The sequence below is a fragment of the Chaetodon trifascialis genome, chromosome 21 (genome assembly GCF_039877785.1).
Source record: "Chaetodon trifascialis isolate fChaTrf1 chromosome 21, fChaTrf1.hap1, whole genome shotgun sequence".
In the NCBI taxonomy this organism is placed as follows: Eukaryota; Metazoa; Chordata; class Actinopteri; order Chaetodontiformes; family Chaetodontidae; genus Chaetodon; species Chaetodon trifascialis.
The window spans coordinates 20,637,591-20,659,492 of record NC_092076.1 but is presented as its reverse complement, the minus strand read 5'-3'; the positions used below and the strand labels follow the sequence as shown (position 1 = coordinate 20,659,492).

The following is a 21,902-nucleotide window of genomic DNA, read 5'->3' as shown; positions in this document are numbered from 1 at the left end:
GAGCAAGGCAAAAGAACTGAAAACCGACAATCTAAGACTCTTTGGGAACCATTGTTTTAGTGTTAAGAGTCACATTAGCAAATGCTTGTGAAAGAAGACTTTTGTAACTCTTGCCAGATTTAAAGTTTTTCTGTTTCTGTAAGCATTTCCTCTCAAAACTCATATTTATTAACTTGAGTTTCTATGGTGTTTACTGAAAATAAAGTGTGCACATATGACAGATATTACATCCTGCTTCTCTATCAGCTTTTCCTGTGCCATTTTTCACATTTCTGTTGTTTCCCTTATCTGAGTTATAATGGACAAGGACAGTTAAAAGCATCGCCCGTATTAATGAAAATGAAAATAAATAAATAAAGTAAAATAGAAAACATTGCCTTAAACTTACAGGTATAACAATGTTGACTTAACTGTATGTGTTTGGAATGAAGCCAGGACAAGCTGACAGTGATCGGCTGTTTGTTCTCATAGACGTGAGTTGTTATCATTTCAGGCGCATTAAAGAGGTAGGATAGAAATGACAGCCGATCTGAAGAAATAATTTTACTGCACATGACAACATCAATTTAATTAGGTGGATGAATGATATTGTTTGTTTTCAGTAAAATTTTCTTTTCATTCTCCAGCAAACAACAGCATCACATCACAATATAGATGTACTGAGAAAATCACACACTGTGATCCGTCCTTTAGTTTATCCATGCTTACCTTGTGATTTGCAAAGGCCCTTTTCCATTGTGGGTAGATGTTACAGAAAGTCTTGAAGAAACATTACACTGAAACGGCTCTTTAAACAGCTTTCTTTAAATTGTTTGCATCTTACGGCTCAAAAATCATGTATTTCAGAGTGTTTGTGACGCCCAGAAAATGTAATCACTGTCTATGGGATTTCTTTTGTTTGTTTGTTTCAGTGGGCACCACATGCGCCACTACGCCAAAATACATAAAGGTAAAAGAAATTTCACATGATAAATCCAGAGGAGAGGTATGTTTGTGCTGACAGAATACAGCTGTAAAACGAGACCTGCACCAAATTGTTTCTGAATAATGTTTCAGTGACTAGTAAAACAAGGTTTTAGGGCAGCCTCATTTTCCCAGTAGCTGACTGGTACCTTGAGCTGGTTTGCGTAATGGCCAAGCTTGATCTTGAGCAGAAAACCGTCCTCTCCTCCCTGAAGCTGGGCTTTCCTCTGCAGCTCTGCCACCAGGTTGTCCAGCAGACGCTTGGCTTTGGCCTCCTCGGTGGGGTTGTCTAACTCCACTGAATCCCTGTGATAGGCAGGTAAGGCAAAGTCAAACTCAGTGCTTCTTCACTAAGACTAGCTGTGGATGGTCACATTGGCTATCACAGGGCAAAATTATTTTCATAAATCTCTCAAATTTCACAGTTAAACATCCGAAAAGTAAATTAAACTCCTAATGTCTGACAAGATGTTACGATAATAATGAACTTTACACAGGGAGCTATCAGATCTGCAATGCAACCAGGCACACAGGCTGGTCTCTATGCAACTGGACATGACAGAGGTTATGGTGAAAATCAAGAAGATAAGACTCAAGTTGTGAAAGGACAGGCAGATCTGGTCAATGTAATAAATGTACACTCAAGTTTATTAGGTTCACCTAGCTCAATCTAATGCAAATGCTCTTATGCTGATTAAACTGTATAATCTATTTGGACAATGTCACTTGTGGTGCTGTTGAATTTTATTGTGTTATACTGGCAGGAGTTCCTGAAATGTGCAGTTTATTTGATTTAAATGTGGTATATGATTTTAAGCCACGACAGGAATACTACTTTGGGGCAAACTTTAAAGTTATTTTTTTGATTATAAAGGATTTCTTATGTATATTAATGTATGTATTATCCTATAGTATATTATTTAAAAATAACGAAAGACATAAAAGATTCCAGGTAGAGGCAGCTTCTATCGAAACAGACCATCTGCCATTGAAAAATCTGAATACAAATACAGATAAAGGTCAACTGCATACCAAAGCTGGCTCTCAATCCACTGGGCCAGGTAGTGTCGAACCTCGATGGGAAAGTGCTGGCCATACAGTGCCTGCATCTGGTGTAATGCCTCCCCCTGCAGCTGCTGGGCCTGGATCCACATTGCCATGGTGCTCCCCTGGAAGCAGCAGCATGACAGGATGAGAAGCCAGGGATGAGAGGGAGGGAAAACAAAGAGTAAGCAAGAATACTAATGAGGACGATGACCAGTGGGAGAATTAGTATAGAAGAATAAAAAGTGAAAACAAAAAACGTACTGTTGATGAGAAGTGGTGGATAAGGTGATAATGACAGTGAAGAGTTAAGAGTTATCATGATGTTACATTGAGAAATTTCAGTCCAAAGAATGTCTTCAAGTCAGAGGAAACACTGATGTCTTTATATAACACAAATCAATATCTCCCAAACTGGTGAGCACTTACAAGGGCTTGCAAGTGTTGTAGAGGTCGACTGATATGGTTTGTTCAGATATCGATACCAATTATTGGTAATCAAGGAGACCAATAGCCGATATTTGGAACTGTTATGCATTTGCAGGAAAAATACAAATCTTGGTGTCAAAATTTAGAATAACACAAACTCTAGAATGAACAACAAACTTTTCATCTTTATCTTAAATCAAAAAGTGCAGGGAGCCCCCAGCAGCATTTCTTATTAATAAGAAATAAAAAAAAAAAAAAAAATAGATCCCTGAAGTTGTATGACAGTGTTTCCCAACCTCCCAACCAGTCAGGTGAAAGTGGATAATCTTCCACGGGACACCTGATGATTTCTCACGGCACACTTATGTGCCCCGGCACAGTGGGTGGGAAACACTGAATTAGAGAATAGAATTGAAAGGTGTTGTTCACTCAGAAGAATTGGAGTTTATAGAGTTATCTATTTATAAGGACGGAAAACTATTTCTCATATTAAGATTAAGGTTAAGATTAACTTTACTGATCACTGCACACACATGCTTCAGGGAGGAGACTGCACACACGCCATGCTTCGTGAAATTATTTTCTCCGCATTTAACCCATCCTGGCAAGTCTTCCTCTGCGGCAGACCAGGAGCAGTGGGCTGCCAGCTGACAGCAGCGCCCGGGGACCCAGTTCCTTTTGTCACCATTGGTCAGGTGGTGATCTTCTTGCATGTTTTTAGTGGGGGTATTTTGATGGAGAATACCCCAGGTGAACACGGGGAGAACATGCAAACTCCACACAGAAAGGCACTTTTTTTTCCTCGAGCAGCAGGCACCGAAGGCATGGTGGAGGACACACCACCAGCCCACAGCGGGATTCGAACCAGAACCTTCTACAGTAGCTGTGAAGCGACAGTGTTACCACTTGTCCCACCGTGCCACAAATATAATTTGTGTTTTCCGGTGCAAAACAAATTAGCTTGTATTCTTCTCACCTTCCTCTAGCCAATTTGTTCAACAGTGTATAAAAGCTCCCTTGGTCATATTAACATATAATTGGTCTAATTCTTTTTTGGACTTGTCAATTTTGATTTTTCCTCCACTGTAAGAGTTCCTTTGTTTTTTTCTTTAGGGTATTTAGTTCTTCTATAGTTCAGTTGTTTAATGGCCAATTCTCTGATTCTAAATTAGAAGAATTCCTGTTTTGTTCACTACTCAGTTCACTGCGGTTTCCAATAACCACTTTTGTTTTTGCTGTGTAATGTTGCAGAAATACAGTAAACTACAGTGAAGGAGATGATAATGACCACACATCAATTTGAGAGAACCATTAAATTACTCCATGTATAGTATGCTTTTTGGTAGGGATGCATATAGTGCTAGACAACAAGGACATTAAGCTGTTTGCAGAAATGTGATATGTGACCTTGAGGAGGGGTATTCTTCCATCTTCTATCATTTCATATCATTATGTTCAGTGAATGGAAGAGACATTGTTGCAAAACCTAATTAATCTAACCTAAAATGTCTTGATCACGTTGAAAGTTATTCACTTTGTCACAGATGTGAAATTGAAGAGCAAAGTGAGGCAAAACCCTATCTAGCCTGCATGAGACATGGTTTTCGATTGGTTTTTGGGTGGTTTTGGAGCGGTATGTGTGTGTGCACCTCTGTCAACTAAATCCAAACAAACTGTGTGTTTTGAACTCTGAAAAAAAAAAAACAACAAAAAAAAAAACGGCTGATGGTCAGACTTTGTCCTGTGTGCAGAGAAAGCAGGAAGCATCATGAAGGAATGGGTTTGAGGCTTCCTCTTATTGGGTATGAGATTTGTTCAGACAGCATACGAGCATGCTGGCAACCCTAATAGTAACCAAAAATGTCAATTATGTTTATTAATAGATTTCAGCATCAACATTCATTATTTTGCAAAGGCAGTCTCACCTAAAAACCTGTTATTTACAAGAAAGTTTCAGAGTAACAGACACAGAGCATCCCCATAACCATAGTAACTCAGTCTCACTCCTGCCTGCATGCCATGGTGCAAGAGGTGCTGTGCTCAGTTATGAAGATATTTTTCACTGTGTGAGACAATGGACAAGTAGCATGAGAGTGTGTGAAACGTATCAAATGTGTGAGTCTCACAGTCAGCGTCTGACAGCTGGGAGCCCAGTTTCAAGGTAAAAGCACATACTTGACAACCCATTAGCTACCATTAGACAACAGTTAGCATTCAACCACTTCCACCTTTGATAATGTTACACAATACAATAAGAAAGTCATAAATTAATTTCGAAATGCACTGGATGTAATCAAGCTTGCCATGTAACATAATGTAAAGCAACAAAGTAGGCATGTCTTACCAACCTCTTCATGCCACACAAAACACTCACTGCCAAAGTGCTTGGAACACACTTTTGTGTCTGATATAATCTGTATTAATATTACATATAAATATGTGTTCCAGTGAGCATAATGTCACCTAATGTTACAGACTTAAGAAGAACATCTGTAAGGTTGGCAGAAGAGACACCAAGACAACAAACATTACTTTGCAAGTTTGGTACATATATTGTACTTCCAGTCTAAACAAATCTGTCCATGATGTGTGCTGATATATCAGAATTAATTTACGTATTTCCTGTTGTATTGTTCAAAACTATCAAACAGTAATGCTGGCCAGGAAGTGGCTGAATACTACGCTTGGCTGTTGTCTCACAGTAACTACTGGCTCATCAAATATGCTGTTTAACGTTGAATCTCTGGATTTTCGCTGTTCGTTGTCTTCTCAGTTGCCAATCAATCAGGAAGTGGTGAAATGATAACAATTTGTCAGTAACTTCTTCTCGTAATATCATTTGAGCTTCCCATCCTGAGCGTGACGTCAGAGGACAATGGCCACCGTGTGAATATGCTCTCCAATGACAGAATCCATTGAATAATATAACATTTATGGGGGGTTTCCACCCGGTACTCGCAATGTTTTCGGAACTGTCAGACCTAACTGTTAGAAATAGAAGATTTTCTAAAATACAGTAAGGATAATTGAGGAACTGCCTGGTGGTGTGCTAAATTTGGCCGAAACAGTACTTTCACAGGCTTTCACAGGCATGTCAGTAAGCCGAGAAAACTTAACTCATGTGATGAGAACAGTAGTAGGCCATTTATTACACAGACCCCTGTATGAGGACTTGGTATTACCTTCTTAGGCAAGACAAGAAAGCGGAACGCATGAGTCTGCAGCGGGGAAGCCAGCTCTCCCAACAAGTTTGACACATAACGTTACCTTAGCTTGCTAACATTACTGAACAGTGAGATTGGCTCGTTGGCAACCAGATATATGCAGCAAACGTGCAATGGAAATTTCCGATTGTTGGTGTACAGATGTACACATTCTGAGTTGGAAGGTGGTGATCTCAAGTTAGTTCGGTGGTATAAGACAGCATAAGCTTAGCTAGATAACAAAGATAAGCTATTCTAGTAGCTAGCATTGCAGGAAAGCTCACGGATACAGTACAGCGTCGACCAAACCTTCACTTTCATGAGCAACAAGTAGTTAACAACTAGTTGCGTCTTAAACTCACCTCTTGAGAGACTGTAGCACACCTTACAGAAACACCATGTAGGACACCAATAGGACACACACACAACTTTCAAACCTAACACAGGTTAGCTGACGTACATGTCACATCTCCAACTAACGCTACTTTATCGCCTTCTCTTTTCTGGTAAAGCAGCTGTTATTGACCAGCATCAAGTCACGAATGAACATTAAAGACAGCTTCCGATTTGAAATTTCAAAATAAAAATCTTCTCTCGCCACAATGTGTCGATTCGGTTTATTGGCCGGTGGTATTTTTTTTTTGTTACCAGTTTACTTTTGTATAAAATGGACCATGTACAAATGTTTGTAAGGGCATTTTCTTCCCATTTTCGCCCAATAATTGTAAGAATAACAATTTTGACATTTTTATTTAGTCACATCAACTCTACATTTCCGGTCGTATTCATGCTACCTTCCGATAGCTTGGCACAGTGCAGTGCCGTTGAAAAAGAGAGTTGCGACACTCCCATGGACTTCTGATGGAATGTGTAGGGGCAACCGAAGGTTCAAAACACTGAGTAGTTCCAGCACTGAACTCCACTCATTTGCAGTGTTTCTTAAGCACGCTCGCTGGTAAGTTGAACAAAAGACCGCATTAGCTGACCTCTCATGAACCTTGTCAATGGTGTTTATGGAGTCAGCTTTAGTTCATGTTTATCGTAAGGTACCAGCTAGTTACATTTTAATGACAATTAACATTGGCTAACGCGTAGACTGATAAAAACAAGGATGAAACAGTTATATTTGTGCATAAATATTTTGTTGAGTGCTTATTGGACCAACATCACTCTTTCCCATCATCTCAAGATAACACTCTTTTCTCTCTCTACCAACTCCGACCTCGATGCTAAAACATATAATTGAATTAACAAACAAACCGGACCCATTATAGGCAACATGAAGCTGAACTTATGGCTGAGCTGGTGTATTGGTTTACATTAGATTGTACAGGTGTACCTAATAAAGTGGCCACTGAGTGTATATCCCTGCGGACTCAAGTCAAGTATCCCCCTGTGTGCTGGGATGTGTGGTTGAGAGTGTGGTAACTCAAAGCACTAGGCTAACCTTGTACCTAATTTACAACAAATCTCCACAGTGATAGACCCACAAAATGCAAAATGGATTGTTTCTGTTGTTACTTTTGTTATTAGGGAGACTGCTTATCACCAGACTCGTTTGCTTGGGGTTACAGTTCCCTCAAGTATAGAGGGATGTTGCCAGGGATTAACCCCTGATTCCTGATGGTGGGAAACACACCTCATGTCCACAATGAACACTTGGAATTGCAAGAAGGAGAAGTTTAGGTGTTGGGCTAATCTAAAGGTGTAAGGCTGGTTTGGGATTTATACAGATAGATCGATATGTATTTGGATAATGACACAATTTTTGGTTATTTTGGCTCTGTCATTCAGCACATTAGTTTTAAAATGAAGACAGTTTGCACTTGAAGTCTATAGTCATTATTTAATTTCAGTTCCTGTACTGACTGTGGGTAGCTTGTGCAATGCACATTATGCATTATTAATGACTAAAGGTTTCTGCAAATATAGTCTCAGCTGTTGAGACCAGAGAGTGTCACAACTGTCTTCCTCAGCAGCGTGTACAGTCCTGCCAGCTCTCCTGTTTCCACCAACAGCCCTACCTCTATGATGGTGATATAGTTTAAAAGAGGGCAACAAAGACGTACAAACAATAAAAACAGAACAATGAGAACGTGTCATGTCTGTCAAGTCTCTGTATTATTTTGAGCACATTTCATGTCTTGTCCTTCCTGTTTTATTTTTGTTATCATCAGTTTTGTGTTTCTGTTTTAGGTTCACTTCCTGCATGCCCTTCCCCTGTCTCGTCACACCTGCTCCCTGATTGTTCTCCCCACCTGTTTCCCATCTCCCCTGATTACCTCTTGTATTTTACCCTGTGTGTCTCACAGTCTCGTCGCCAGGTTGTTGCACTTCACAGTCCTCGTTCCAGCGTTTATTATTAGTAAACGTCTGTTTCGTATTCGTTTTTTGCCTGAGACCTTGCCTTTAGCCTCTCGTTCCTGGATAACTCTGCCTGTTGTTTCGATCTCCTGTGTACCGACCTCTGGCTGGAAATAAACTCGTCTCTTGCCTGAACCCTATCCGTGTCGTGCATTTGTGTCCGCCTGTTTCTGTGCCTTGAGTTCATGACAGAAGGTTTGTATTTATTTTTTTTTTTTTTCATTATTGATATTATTGTTTTAATTTTTAGATCTAACTCAGATCATACGTTAATTATTTTATTTTCTCAAAATAATAAAACTTTTCTCCCGTTAACAGGCTAATTTATGTCATTAATTCTCATCACAAGAAATTAACTTCATGAGACTCATAAGAGTGGACCATGACACACACACACACACACACACACACACACACACACACACACACACACACACACACACACACACACACACACACACACACACACGATGGGTTGGTTTGGGAGTTTCAAAGCATATAATCTCTGTATGAACTTTTGCCATTTGTTGTAAGAATGTCTTCCCTTGGGATTTGATATCAGGATATTTCTGTGATAGGATGTAAGGACCAAAGTAAGACTGGTAAAAACTTGAGTTGTTTATATTATTCTTGTTTTATTGAAAATGTCTGACAATGTCCCCCCCAAATATGCAATTGCAAACTTAGGTCTCTCTCTCTCTCTCTCTCTCTCTCTCTCTCTCTCTCTCTCTCTCTCTCTCTCTCTCTAACCTCTCTTTTCCTCACCACTGTCACCAAGTGCTTGCTCTTTAGGCAATTGTTGGGTCTCTGTAGATGAAGAGTTTGCTCTGTACCAGCTCTACAGTATATGGAAAATGTCCTGAGACAACTTCTGCTGTGATTTGGCACTAAATAAATAAAACCGACTTGATACAGATCTACAGTAAATATGTTTGCCATCAGCATTTTTTTGTGTGTCCAGTCCTTCACTTTTTCTGCTAATATTCAATAAAAACACAGAAACTGTGAACCAAATACTTTTATTAGTTAAATCATTAGTGGTTAAGCAATGAAACATTATACACAAATCAGACACCAACAAAAGCAAGGAAACAGTTAAAGGTCCACTGTGTAGGAATTTGGTGATCTATTGGCAGAAATGGAATAGAATATTCAGATTTATGTTTTCTTTACATTATAATCAGCTAAAAATAAGAATGATGTTTTCGGTACCTTAGAATGAGCCCTTTATATCTACAGAGGGAGCAGGCAGCGGATTTACAAATCCTACTACAGTGAAGGGATGACCCACCCTGTCTCTCTCTCTGCTGTACTCTGCCTCTGATTAGCATATTGTGATATTTTTACCCTAACCCTAACCAATCATCAGTCTTTATGCTCAAACCTAACTAGCCCAACCAACTAAGGCCACAAATAGTAGCCAATCAAAGGCTGAGTCAGGAGGGTCATCCCTATGCAGTGAGCAGTCCTCTTCCAAGGAGTCTACCATGTGGCACCGCCACGATTCTAGAGTAGTCCAGAATGGATCAAACACTGATTGTATCGAGGGACTTTCATGTTTTTTTTTTTTGTTTTGTTTTTTTTCGCAGCCACAGCTGGGGAGGGTGAGGTGTGGGGCATTTCATTGGTTGCAATCTGCAACCTCACCATTTGATGCCACCAAATCCCACACACTGGTCCTTTAAGTGTGAGCTACGTTTTGTGTTCCACTTACATAGGCCTCAGCACATATGCATGTTGTTACTGCTTTGACAGACACAGCACTGTTAATCCCCTTTGAATAGCTGAGCATTAAACCAAACTAAATGAATTCTCTTCCACAATTGTGCATCAAAAAGCTATATTGTTTTATGCTTGCTTACGTGTAAGAGTGCCAAATTTATCATTTGTTGCACTGTGTAATCTGTGCAAGCATGAAATTATTTTGTCAGAGAAGCTGTTCTGAATGCAGAAGAGGTGCAGGGAGCAAAAGGCAAGAGGCTCTTTGGAAATTACGTGAAAAAGCGTGATGATCTGCATTTGCAGTGATTTACATTTTACATATACATATATATATATATATTTAAAACAAAACTATGATGTGTCTGAGTTTGAAAATAAACCTTTACAGTACAAATACTGTGGAAATGTGGTAAGCTTGGCAGTTATGTAAAACTATATTTTCTCTTCCTTTGCATTCACAAATTTGAACTGCTGACCTGTTCAGTGTGTACGCCCCTTCAGTATGCCATGGTAGGTTCCAGCCCCTATAACCTGCCCAGGATTGTTTGGAAAATGCAAAGCTGGATGGAAATTTATTTTGAATATGCAATAAAAATGCAGTCAGAGCAGACTATTCAAGAATCAAAAACATTTGTTCTTGAATTCATTTTCGCAAGGCACTCATTAAACACCACCAGTAGTGGTGAATATATAAAACATGTTAATACATTTTGTTACAAACAAATAAATGTGGACAATAGAGGAAACCTATGTGGAGATATTTGAATGAAATGGTCATTTGAGAGAGAAGTTGGACAGCTGGAGAAATGCATCTTTAATCTAGAGAAAATCAGAATGAGATGACTGGACACTAGGGGTCAGTGTCAGACCACAGAAATAACACACACTCTTATTTTGAAACTTAGCCGTGCCAGTAGACTGGACCGAGGAGTACACGAGTACACAGCAATGATGTGAGACTAAACTTGTTCTACCAGAGGTTTGTGCTGAAAGCTGAGAGCATTGGTCCTTATCTCAGTTTATTTAAGAAACACATCTTTAAATAGCACAGAACATGTTTTGAAGAAGAAAATTCTCATGAGAAAATGACCAAAATGAATACCATTGGTGAGTGAAATGTAATGGACCTATGAATGAGCTGTCTCTGCCCTATGTTTTGCAGACCTTCATTTTCATGGGTACTGGTTACACTTTGGGAACACTGGCAGTAAAATTTTGCGTAAGAGAATTGCATGAAACAGAGTTAGTTGAATACACAACTATTTGGCTACATTCTATCAATAATGAAAAGGAGAGGACATTAACCTTGTGTAAATTGTGATCATATACAAGATCATACACAAATATTTAACTGTGAGCTCATCAAAGATGAGAAATAACAGAATCACTGCGCTTATAACTAATGACTAAATTAAGCAGAGTAAGATTATACTTCAGTATTTAAACAGCTGAGCAACTAGTGGGGTGGAAGGAATAATTTTGTGTTTGTAATATGTAAAATGTTTTTAAACACAAAGAATTTTGGGACAAGCGTATACTCAGTGTTTTAATTAATAATTTGGCCATTGGGAATCTGCTACCCAACAGTCCATAAGACACACCATAAGATAAGGTTCTTTGTGTTCAACAAATACGAAACTGAAATTGAGTGGACAGGAGATGAGTCATTTCCATATTATCATCCCACTATTTGTGAGTGGTTAGCGTCTTGATTTTGAGACTAAAACCGGAAAGGAAATGCTGACAAATTAGATTTTCTTACAATGGGAATGATGGTGAGGATCTCTTTCTGATCTCTTTATCATTTCAGTTCTGCCTCTTTCCCCACCTCCCTCCCACCAGCCCCGCCCACAACAAAATTATTTTCTTCCTCTTCCCATTTTCTTCTTTCAGTTTTCATGATCATCTACACCATCCAAACCACAATCCACAACTGGACTCTAAACAAACTTTGAAGCGCCTTTGCAAATATGGAAAGATTTCCATTTCCATGTTTTCACTATGTTTTTAGAGAACACAACCTGTAATCAAATACGGTAAAGTGGATAATTCATTTTTTTTCCAACTTGGGTCTTAATTTTGTAATTTAGGCCATCATTTCTATTGGTGATAATAACCAAGTTAACCAGGTTGACTGATCTGGAAATGCCACAACCTGCGATCAGATTAACCTGCAAGGAGGCCACAGTGAAAAATGAGTTTAACACTGGGCACCTACTGGCCCCCAGTTGCTCCCACTCTCCATGCAGTGTGTAGTCCTGTGGTTTTTCTTAGCTAGAATACCCCTGGCCATGCTCTTTGGTAATTTTTGGCCACTTAATGGCAGCACAAGATGTAAACAACACTGGCATATTATCACTATAGTTGAACAATTTTCTATTTAAGGTACACATCCAGCAGATGCAAAGCAGCATTAACATTCTTTTGAAGTCATGTTTGTGTCCACCTAGCAAGCCGGTACAATCAAAGTTTAGTTTTTCTTTAGTCCAATATTCACTTTCTTTTAAGATCTAGTTTGTCTCATGAGAAAAATACCTGGCTATTTAGCTACTAATTGCTCTGCTATATTCACCCGCTAGTCTCTAACTTTGTCCGTATGCTGTGTACAGCAAGAAGTCTGTACAGTGTGTTTATCTGAGCTTTTTCACTGAAAAAGCTGCCTGCTGCTGCAGAGATCTATGGGGAATAGCTGAGACAGTTAATAATTATCTGTGAGCGCTTCACTACACACAAGACATAGAAATAATGGCCATTATAAAATGAGACCCAAGTTCTAATAACTGTAATTATTATTTAGAAATGTCAATACCCAGAATTTATTCAGTTTCTACTAAAGAACCTCAGGGTTGGTGCAAATGATTTTTTTAGGATCATGGCAAATTCCTGATTTTTTGTCTAGTCGCTGTCTCTATCTATGTCTTCATTCTCCTGCAGGGCATCATGGCTGTCCTCCTCTTCATCCTCCTCAGCCTCTTCCTCTTCCCCTCCTCCATTCATCATCTCCATCTCAACCTCCACAGCACCCTCCTCAACCTCTCCATCCACTCCACTGAAGGCCTCAGCATCTTGTGACACTTCCACCATCTCTGTGCCTTGGACCACCTCAACGGCACCTTCACGGATTTTCTTGACATGAAAGGTGAAGGGGGGCACCTTGTATACAGCAGTCTTAGACCGGGCATAAACGACATGGTCTGGTGTGAAGGCCTTCTTCACCTTGTCACGTGATGTCTGGATCTTTTGCTTCCTGTCAGGGTTGACACTCATGCGTGTTCCAAGCTTTCCCATCTTCTTCTCAATGTTGTGACGTGTCCTCTCCAGGTTTTCCTTGGTCTTCTGTTTGGTCTTCTCTAAATTCTCCTTGGTTTTCTGCTTGGTCTTTTCCAGGTTCTCTTTTGTCTTTTGCTTTGTCTTCTCCAGGTTCTCCTTGGTTTTTTGTCTGGTCTTCTCCAGGTTCTCTTTGGTCTTTGCTCTGGTCTTATCCATCTTCTCCTTTGAGAAGACTGTCTTCAGGGTTTGTACACGCTGCAGGCTGCTGCGCTTGATGCGCTCAGCACGAGACTCCTCAATAGTCTCCTCAATCTCGAATCCTTCCTCATCTGATGAGAGGTCCACATGGGGTTTGTCTGCCTTTTCTTCTCCTCCTTCCTCTCCAGGCTCTTCCGCAGCTTCCTTGAGCTCTAGCAGGCTGCCTCCCCTGCTTCCTGACACAGACTCAGAAACTTTCATGGATTTAGAGACGCTGAGTTTTGAGGGAACCTTCACTTCATCCTGAGGAGAGGAGAACATAAAGAATGTTAGTGCTATTTGCTGTTATAGGTAGTACTTTCTCAAAGTTCAATTTCTTTAGACATCAAACTATGGTTGAGAGTGGCCAATATTAATGGCTGAGAAACATCTATTTTGTTAACTACAAAAAGTTAAAATGTAGTATAAAATGTTGAACTAACTGCAAGATTACAGAGAACAGTCTTTTCTTCTCGACATATCAATGTACAATTTCCAAGAACACACTATATTAATGCAAACGTTGTGTGTTGATGAGCTTGTAAAGCTGATGTGTTTGATGGCTTTAAGAATTTGACTGAGTTGTAGTAAATGTATGAAGCAATCTCCCAGAAATCTGTCATTACTAAAACTGTAATACAGCTATTTCGGTATATTTATTAGTGTTATCATCTAGGTCAGGCCAAAATACCTTTACAAGGATATAAAAAGAAGAATTTACCAGTGCTCAACTGAGTTCATGATTAAAGCAGCAACAGGCTTGGAACAACCATAAACATAACATTAACATACACTGCCTGGCCAAAAAAAAAGCTGCCACCAAAAAAAAAAAAGATCACACGCTAATATTTCATTGGACTGCCTCTAGCTTTGATCACGGCACGCATTTGCCGTGGCATTGTTTCGATAAGTTTCTGCAATGTCACAAGATTTATTTCCGTCCAGTGTTGCATAAATTTTTCACCAAGATCTTGTATTGACGATGGGAGAGTCAGACCACTGCGCAAAGCCTTCTCCAGCACAAACCCAAAGATTCTCAATGGGGTTAAGGTCTGGACTCTGTGGTGGCCAATCCATGTGTGAAAATGATGTCTCATGCTCCCTGAACCACTCTTTCACAGTGTGAGCCCGACGAATCCTGGCATTGTCATCTTGGAATATGCCCGTGCCATCAGGGAAGAAAAAAATCCATTGATGGATGAATAACCTGGTCATTCAGTATATTCAGGTAGTCAGCTGACCTCATTCTTTGGGCACATAATGTTGTTGAACCCAGACCTGACCAACTGCAGCAACCCCAGATCATAGCACTGCCCCCACAGGCTTGTACAGTAGGCACTAGGCATGATGGGTGCATCACTTCATCTGTTAAAGGTGGTGACCTTTTTTTTTTTTTTTTGGCCAGGCAGTGTATTATCACCTTGTAATGTTGATATGGCTAGCGTGCCCATTCAAACACCCTGTAGACACGGAGCAATATTAGCATTCATTTAGAGTCATGTTTATGACCACCCTATGAATTTAAGTCCTATATTCACTCTACCTTGTGCTCTTGTTTGGCCTCCATCAACTCATGAGAAATAATTTTTGGCTCTGTAGCTGCTAAATATTCCACATTGTGTGTTTTTTCTTTGGGTGGTGGGCAAGTAGTGTACAGTGGGTTTATCAGAGACTTCTCACTGAAGCAGATGCATGCTGCTGCTAGAAATGAGTGTTTAGAAAAGATTCTAAAAAGGGGTTTGTCACTATGAGTGAATGACTTAGACTATGACTTTCATGTTATAGCCTAGGTGATCCTTTCATCAATAGGAAAATTTGATTAGTGCAGCTTTACGGTTAGAATTAGCTTTAGGCTCATCTAAAGGTTAGTCCTTTTAGCTTAGGGTGAGGTTTAGCAGGAGCATTGGAATTATGTTTTGGTTAGTTGAATGTTTGTAATTGGCATAAGCAGTGTCTTTGGAATTGTGGTATTGTTAAAATGAATAGAATGTCTTCACAATTCTGAAATGTGTGTATGTCTATTTGTACATTTTCCCTTTATCTTTCTATGTGCACATGTACACAGGCTAACTGAGGTCAGGACCATGACTCACCAGTCAGGGACAGGGTTTGCTACACAATAGAGGCATTAGAGGCTAGCGTAAAACAGAGATGTGGGCTGGTTACATTTGGCAGAGGCAAGACCAAGGGAAGTCTGTAACAAGTCTTCAGGGTTCACTCATTTATGTCATACCACAGGGAGAAATGACAGAGAAAAATGTCTCAGAGACAAGGGAATGAAAACATGGAAATGGAAATAGGCTTGGGGGGGTGAAGTGTTAAAGTGTTATGCAACGAAATCACAGTCTGGGTGCAAAGCTGCACATACCCTTCTGCTCACATTAACAAGATATGCAAAGTACACACACTTAACACAGACTGCATACACACAGAAACACACACTGGCTAATGCAGAGGGGAGGAGAGAGCTCGAGGATGTTCCTGTCAGGATCAGGGTGAGTTGAAGTTTTGTTGTCTAATCATGTTTCTTTCTGCAGGCTGAGACATGCTCTGATTCTCCCTCTTAGAACACCCAGAAACATTACCTGTTTACTGAGACACGACCACAGCAGGAGACAGATGTGTGAAAGTGACACATGTTCAGTTCTCCTGTAGTTTGTGATAGATAACCCAATAAACCAAATATTGAGAATATGTTGAGTTTTTGTGTGTTTACGTTCACCTGCCTATGGAATGTACTACAGGGATGGAAACCAGAGGTGGGGAAAAGTCACTGTTTTTCCAGTCACATGAAAGTGTCAAATCAAAAAGTCAAAGTCTTGCTTATGTGCTATATGTCTGTTTTTCAGTGACCACAAGAGAGGCTCTACATTTCCGGCTTGGGGTAGACATTAAGTCTCTTCAACATGAAAGTGACAAAACGAGTAAGTGGTGTTGATGTCAAAGTTGAGTTCATAACTCGAATTGTCCTCAAGTCAGATTATAGTGAACAGCAAACTCACAAACTGGATGTCCTCTGGAGAGCTCACTCTTCGTAGTAATGGCCGAGGCTGGTTTGAGACCTTTTGTAGAACGACGCCAACATTTTGTAATTGGCAACAGGATTTGTTCAGAGATTCAAATAGCTCTGGTGTTGTGCCCATTGACTGCTGTTTCCCCTAGCTGGAGATATTGTTGACCAATTCAGAGCTTTATAAACAGGGTTAAGAATTGGGAAGTTTCCTTCTTAGCTAGCTAGCTACCACATTACATCCATAAAAATGTGACATAAAATGGCCTCAGTGTGAAAAGCATTGATGAGATCAAAATATAACTAGAAAAATGGTGTTAAAATTTGTATAAACGTTGATGCAGAGAGATGGACCCTTTCCATTTTGGACACTCCATAGGTGTACCACTAGTACAACCCACAGAATGTTAAAATTTCTACACAATATTCCCATACAATTTGGTCATGGGATAAATCATCATTATCTTTCCTTTAGCACCCCCTCAGGGCACAGTAACCCCACTACATGCAAAGCTCAAAGAAGTTGTTCTATTATTCTGATGTAATGAACCTTGCAGCCTCCAAGGCCTTCTTGCCTTTGGATGGTTAGTTTTCATACAGAAATGTTTCCTCAGCACAGGTTTTACAGCTCCTGTACAAAGCACCATACACAAAAAAACAAGTATGACCTGACTTCAACCACCACCCTGATAAAACATTCCTGCATAGCACCTCGTTATGCTCTTCTCCTTTTTCTGTCATCCATTCCTCCATTTGACTGGCCCCTCTGTGTCCCATCCACCCTTTCTCTTTCCCATTTGCATTCCGGATAAGAAAGCTATTTTTTCTCTTCTGTCATGTGCTCCCACCACATTGTAAATACAATGCTCCGGTTAGTTAATGGAGGGATGGAAAGAGGGGTGAGGGAGGGGGTCTTCCTCTTTCCATCACAGCAAATCCTCATCCAATTGGGCTCCCAAATGTCTGCACAATGGCCAAAACTTGTATGTATTGTCTTTTCATCTCCCTTTACCCTGCCTTTATGATCAAAACAGGAACACAGCAGAGCCAGAACAAAGGACCACAGGGAAGGGGGAGGGGTAAGGTGTGGAAACGGGAGATATTCCTCTGCTGTTGCATGAATTGAGTAATAGCACAAGTGGGATGATGCTTCAGAGTCTTGGAAAACCATCTGTTCAGCAGGAAGATGATAGCATCAAAGTGTTGGCTGGAAGGTGGGGTGGGGGTGGGGGGGGGTCCTGTCCATTGTGTTCTGTCGCTGTGTGATGGTGATTTTATGAAGGTATTGTACTGTAGTATCTTGGGTAAACTTGACCTTGGATGAGGGATCTTGGCTTTCCTGAACAGCTGTGTTGACAGGCGGGGGTGCTGGAAAATACCTGCCTCACTCAAATTCATTACATCTTGTTTCAATCTCAAGGGCAATGCAGTGGGTGTTGTAAATCAATTAAGCAATGTGTGGTCCAAGACTCTGACATGGCCTTCCAGCTTGTCACAAGAGCTGTTTTTAAGGTGGGTATTAGGCTTGATTTTGCATGCAGCTTTTTCTAGTGAGAATTTATCATTTATTTCCAAGGAGAATAGAGTTTCCTGCCATGTCTTAAAGCAATATTTTGGAACTTTGGATTATGCTGTTTATTTGCTTACATTGTTGAGAGTGAATTGGCCTGTCCAGAACAAAGACCGGAAGCAGGGGAAACAGCTAGCCTGACTCTGTTCAAATATCAAAAGCACACCTACTGTACCTACTCCTCCAACACCTCTAAAACTAAACATGACACTACAAAACACCTCCAGACCAAAGTCCAAATTTCAGGAGATCACCAGAAACCTTAGATATAATCTTTTGGTGACCCTGAGAATCTAGAGCAAATCTTACAGCAATCTCACCAGCAGCTGACAAGATATGTTGTTCTGAAGTGTAAGACAAGCCAACCAACTGATTATGTGTAAAAGCGTTGTGGGCAGGATCTGATGTTCAGTTGCACCTATTCAATTGAAGCAAGTGGCTCACATCATGTCTAGCTTTTGATATTATTATTATGCCTTGTCTATAAATGCTTTTTCTTCTGATTTCCCATCAAACACAGTGCACACAGCAGATAACAGATGGTGGTTTTATTACATGATATTGGTGTCAGTTATTCTTTAGCAGTGCAAATTTTCAGTTTATCCAATTACACATTAACATGTAGTGAATGTGGGTCTTCGGTCTGGAACCATGGGGCTGTTGCCGGCTTTGCTCAGCCGTATCTCATGTGGATCTTATTGGGAATAAGGCGTGTCTCAGGGAGAGATGTTCAAATGATGAACTATAAAACGTAAAATAAAGGAGCCTTGGCCAGACTATGCTGGAAAAAAGGTTGATAAGATAGCTGAATCCCATTAATTTTTAGAATCAAGTGTTGCCAGACTGTTCATTTATCTTTAAGGAACAAACAGGTCATACAAGGCCTTGGCTGTCACAGAGGAGTGCAGGAGGTCACAAGTTAATGTGTTTGCAGTGTGGGATTCAACAGAAGCTGGCATACAGCAAGAAAATTCTGTGCAGGGTGCATGTGTGTGTACGTGTGTCCAAAGTACATGGAAAGAGTATGTGGGGAAGTTCATGCATTCACCTTGGTGTGTTGACTTCCTGACCCTCCTAATTTAATGGGACATTGTTCTTCCATGAGGCTGCTGCACCAAAGACAGGAAAGTACACTCAGAGCCATGGAAAATAGACGAATGAGGTATGTAATGGTTCTTTGAGTAAGTGTGTGTGTGTGTGTGTGTGTGTGTGTGTGTGTGTGTGTGTGTGTGTGTGTGTGTGTGTGTGTGTGTGTGTGTCTGTTACTCATGTTGTGGGGACATTAATATGTTTACACAGTCACATTGTGGGACTCACCGTCCTTAAGGGAAGTAAATCACTAAATTTTAAGGTGAAGACTTTGTTTAAGGTTAGGTTTAGGTTATGGTGAGGGTAAGTTTCCAGGAAATGAATGCAAGTCTATGTAATGTCCCCAAAAGTAATGGAAACTGCAAATTGTGTGTGTGTGTGTGTGTGTGTGTGTGTGTGTGTGTGTGTGTGTGTGTCAGTGAGACTACATATTACCTTTACTGCTTGCAAAACATACATGACATAATTTCCATATCTGGTTTGCACTTAAATTGCAAAATAATAGTCGAGAGGCAACTAGTTGCAAAACACACTGAGTCACAATGTGTGTGTGTGTGTGTGTGTGTGTGTGTGTGTGTGTGTGTGAGAGAGAGAGAGAGAGAGAGAGAGAGAGAGAGAGAGAGAGAAAGAGTCACTGTGTCCTGGAGCTATGGCAGTAGTCGTCTCATGATTTGTTTCATCATATGGGGCTGCACTCTTTGCTCTTTATCTCTTGTTATGCCTTCATGTTGATTTGTAATAACACACACACACACACACACACACACACACACACACACACACACACACACACACACACACACACACGCTACACTGTTGCATTGTTGACATCAACTTTCCTACTTGTCGTTCTTTCTTTCTTTCTTTCTTTCTTTCTTTCTTTCTTTTTTTTCTCTCACTCTCCCCAGTCCTCAGTCTGTCAGTACTGGACATGCTGCATGCAGTGACTCATGGCTAGTGGAAAAGTCATTCATATGAGAGGTGTTTACAGTGCTTTTCTCTGGCTCTCTGCCGACCACCTACCACCCATTATGCATGTGTGCACAGACACATGAAGACAAACACTTTTCAGCTCTCTGGCATAATACATTAGAAGTTCACTAATACCATGAATATATAGTGAATCTTTTTCCTTAGGACTTGTCCTTACATAACGTGTGCTCAGAGGAAACTCAACAGTTAATCAGCTAGATATCAAAATTTGGAGAATTACAGAGATTATAGAGAATGGTTAGATTCAAGGTAGTATCAAAGTCTTGAACCTTATTCTAGTTTTGATCAAGTTCAGTATGTGTCATTTACATGGAACACAAGTAACCTTATTGTTGATCTCACTGTATACATGATTTTGACACTATTCTTGTTTCTGATCTGTGGGGAGCCAGATTTTCAAGTCCTGAGTTGTAGCTAAACTAGGGTTTACATCATACAATGCAGCTATTAAACTATTTTCTATTTCTGCCGTCTTCCTTAGAAATTAGGGGAGAAAACTAGCTCTGACAGCTCAAATAAAAAATATATAAAAATAAATAAATAAATAAAAATAAAATAAAAGGTTTTATCTTGATAGTATGTCAAATGTAAGGTGTGGGTGGAAAACTGTCCAATCTGGCAACACTCTCCACTGTTGGTTTTGTCAGTTGATAATTCCAATAAAGTTTATTCAAACAAGACCACTGCTTCCTCAACAATGTTGACAAAACTATGGAACGGCTGAGATCAGCTGGCTGATGCTCTGTGTTGTCAGCACAATGCGGTGTTTCTCTTTCATGATGAGTGTGCATGGTGACTTCTGTGCACTGTCCACTGCTGCCATGCAGCACAGCATGAGCGATCAGGCCTGAGTGCTCACTGTGACAATGTGGGTTTTACTTTAGACTCTAATACATCTCAGTTCTGTTTCCAAGTAGAAAGATTGTACTTGTTTCTTGAATGTTAACGGGTGTCGAATAAAAAATTATACATTCGCCCTCTGTTACTGTTTGCCTCAGTGTCTGTCTTTTTTTCTATTACCACTAGGAGTTGTCAGTTGTTTTAAGGGCCATACAGGTTTTGAGTATTTAAAGTCATTCACAGTACTGCAAATTCTGCCTTGTTTACACCTAATCATTATAAAAACTGCTGGTTTAAACAATGTAATGTATTTTTTCCAAGAATTTATTGGTTCCCATTCGCTTCTATACAATATAAAACTTGCTTCAGTTGTGTAAGCTATCAATTGAACATCAAGGCTGCATTCATTCTTGTCACAGCTATATTATTCTTAGAGGGTAATTGTTTGCAGACATTTCAAATTAATGTGTACTTTTACTGCATAAATATGCAACAATACTGCCAACATTTAGTGCAGACTTAATGTTCACTAATGGATTACAAAGCTCATGAGTGCTTTTTTATTTCACTACTAGACAGAATTAACGGAAAGCAATGGCTTGCATTCAAGAGCAGTCAGCAAAACAAGAAGTACACATGAAGTACATGAAGTACACATGCTTGGGGAGCTTTTTACCACATTGATCTGATTATTTGCACAGAGGCTGTGTTTTGTCTTGTGGTAATCAGCACATTGAATAAGAAGGCCTGGGGTGTCCTGAGGTGATATATTGACAACAAACAGAAAACAACTGCCATGCTAGTTTGCATTTTGGCATTGTACATTTCCACCTCATGCATTATTTTCTATATCATTGTTTAGACTTTGTTGTACATTATCACTTACATATCACTCTTAGCCCATTTTCCTGTCTGTGCCTGTGTATTTCCTGAAAGTCTCCTTTCAAAAATATCCATGATACTTCATATGGGCTTATATGGACTTCCTGATTGTGGCCAGTGAGCCACCATAACGATCAACCAGCCCAAGGAAACCCTGGTAGCAACAACACTGCAAAAGCAGTTACCTCAGACAGTGTGTGCCAAGTGCATGTATATACTTCCTGTCTCAGACTGAAAACTGTCATATTGTGCACATCATGTCAGTGGTATTACAGTTTGGATACAC

At 40.0% G+C, this 21,902-nt stretch overlaps 2 protein-coding genes across 2 annotated transcripts in view; both read right to left on the bottom strand.

Moving 5' to 3' along the window:
* LOC139350068 (signal transducer and activator of transcription 5B-like) overlaps nucleotides 1–6,183 on the bottom strand; it is a 50,506-nt gene extending 44,323 nt beyond the window's left edge. Inside the window, exons 1-3 of the mRNA XM_070991160.1 lie at nucleotides 6,002–6,183; nucleotides 1,996–2,132; nucleotides 1,113–1,269 (exon numbers count right to left, since the gene is read on the bottom strand). Coding sequence (XP_070847261.1) covers nucleotides 1,113–1,269; nucleotides 1,996–2,123 — 285 coding nt within the window. The 5' untranslated portion in view covers nucleotides 2,124–2,132; nucleotides 6,002–6,183. The remainder of the gene's footprint in view (nucleotides 1–1,112; nucleotides 1,270–1,995; nucleotides 2,133–6,001) is intronic.
* A 3,410-nt stretch (nucleotides 6,184–9,593) lies between these two features.
* The window catches only part of LOC139349925 (caveolae-associated protein 1-like), a 29,090-nt gene continuing 16,781 nt past the window's right edge, over nucleotides 9,594–21,902 (bottom strand). Inside the window, exon 2 of the mRNA XM_070990991.1 lies at nucleotides 9,594–13,496. Coding sequence (XP_070847092.1) covers nucleotides 12,621–13,496 — 876 coding nt within the window. The 3' untranslated portion in view covers nucleotides 9,594–12,620. The remainder of the gene's footprint in view (nucleotides 13,497–21,902) is intronic.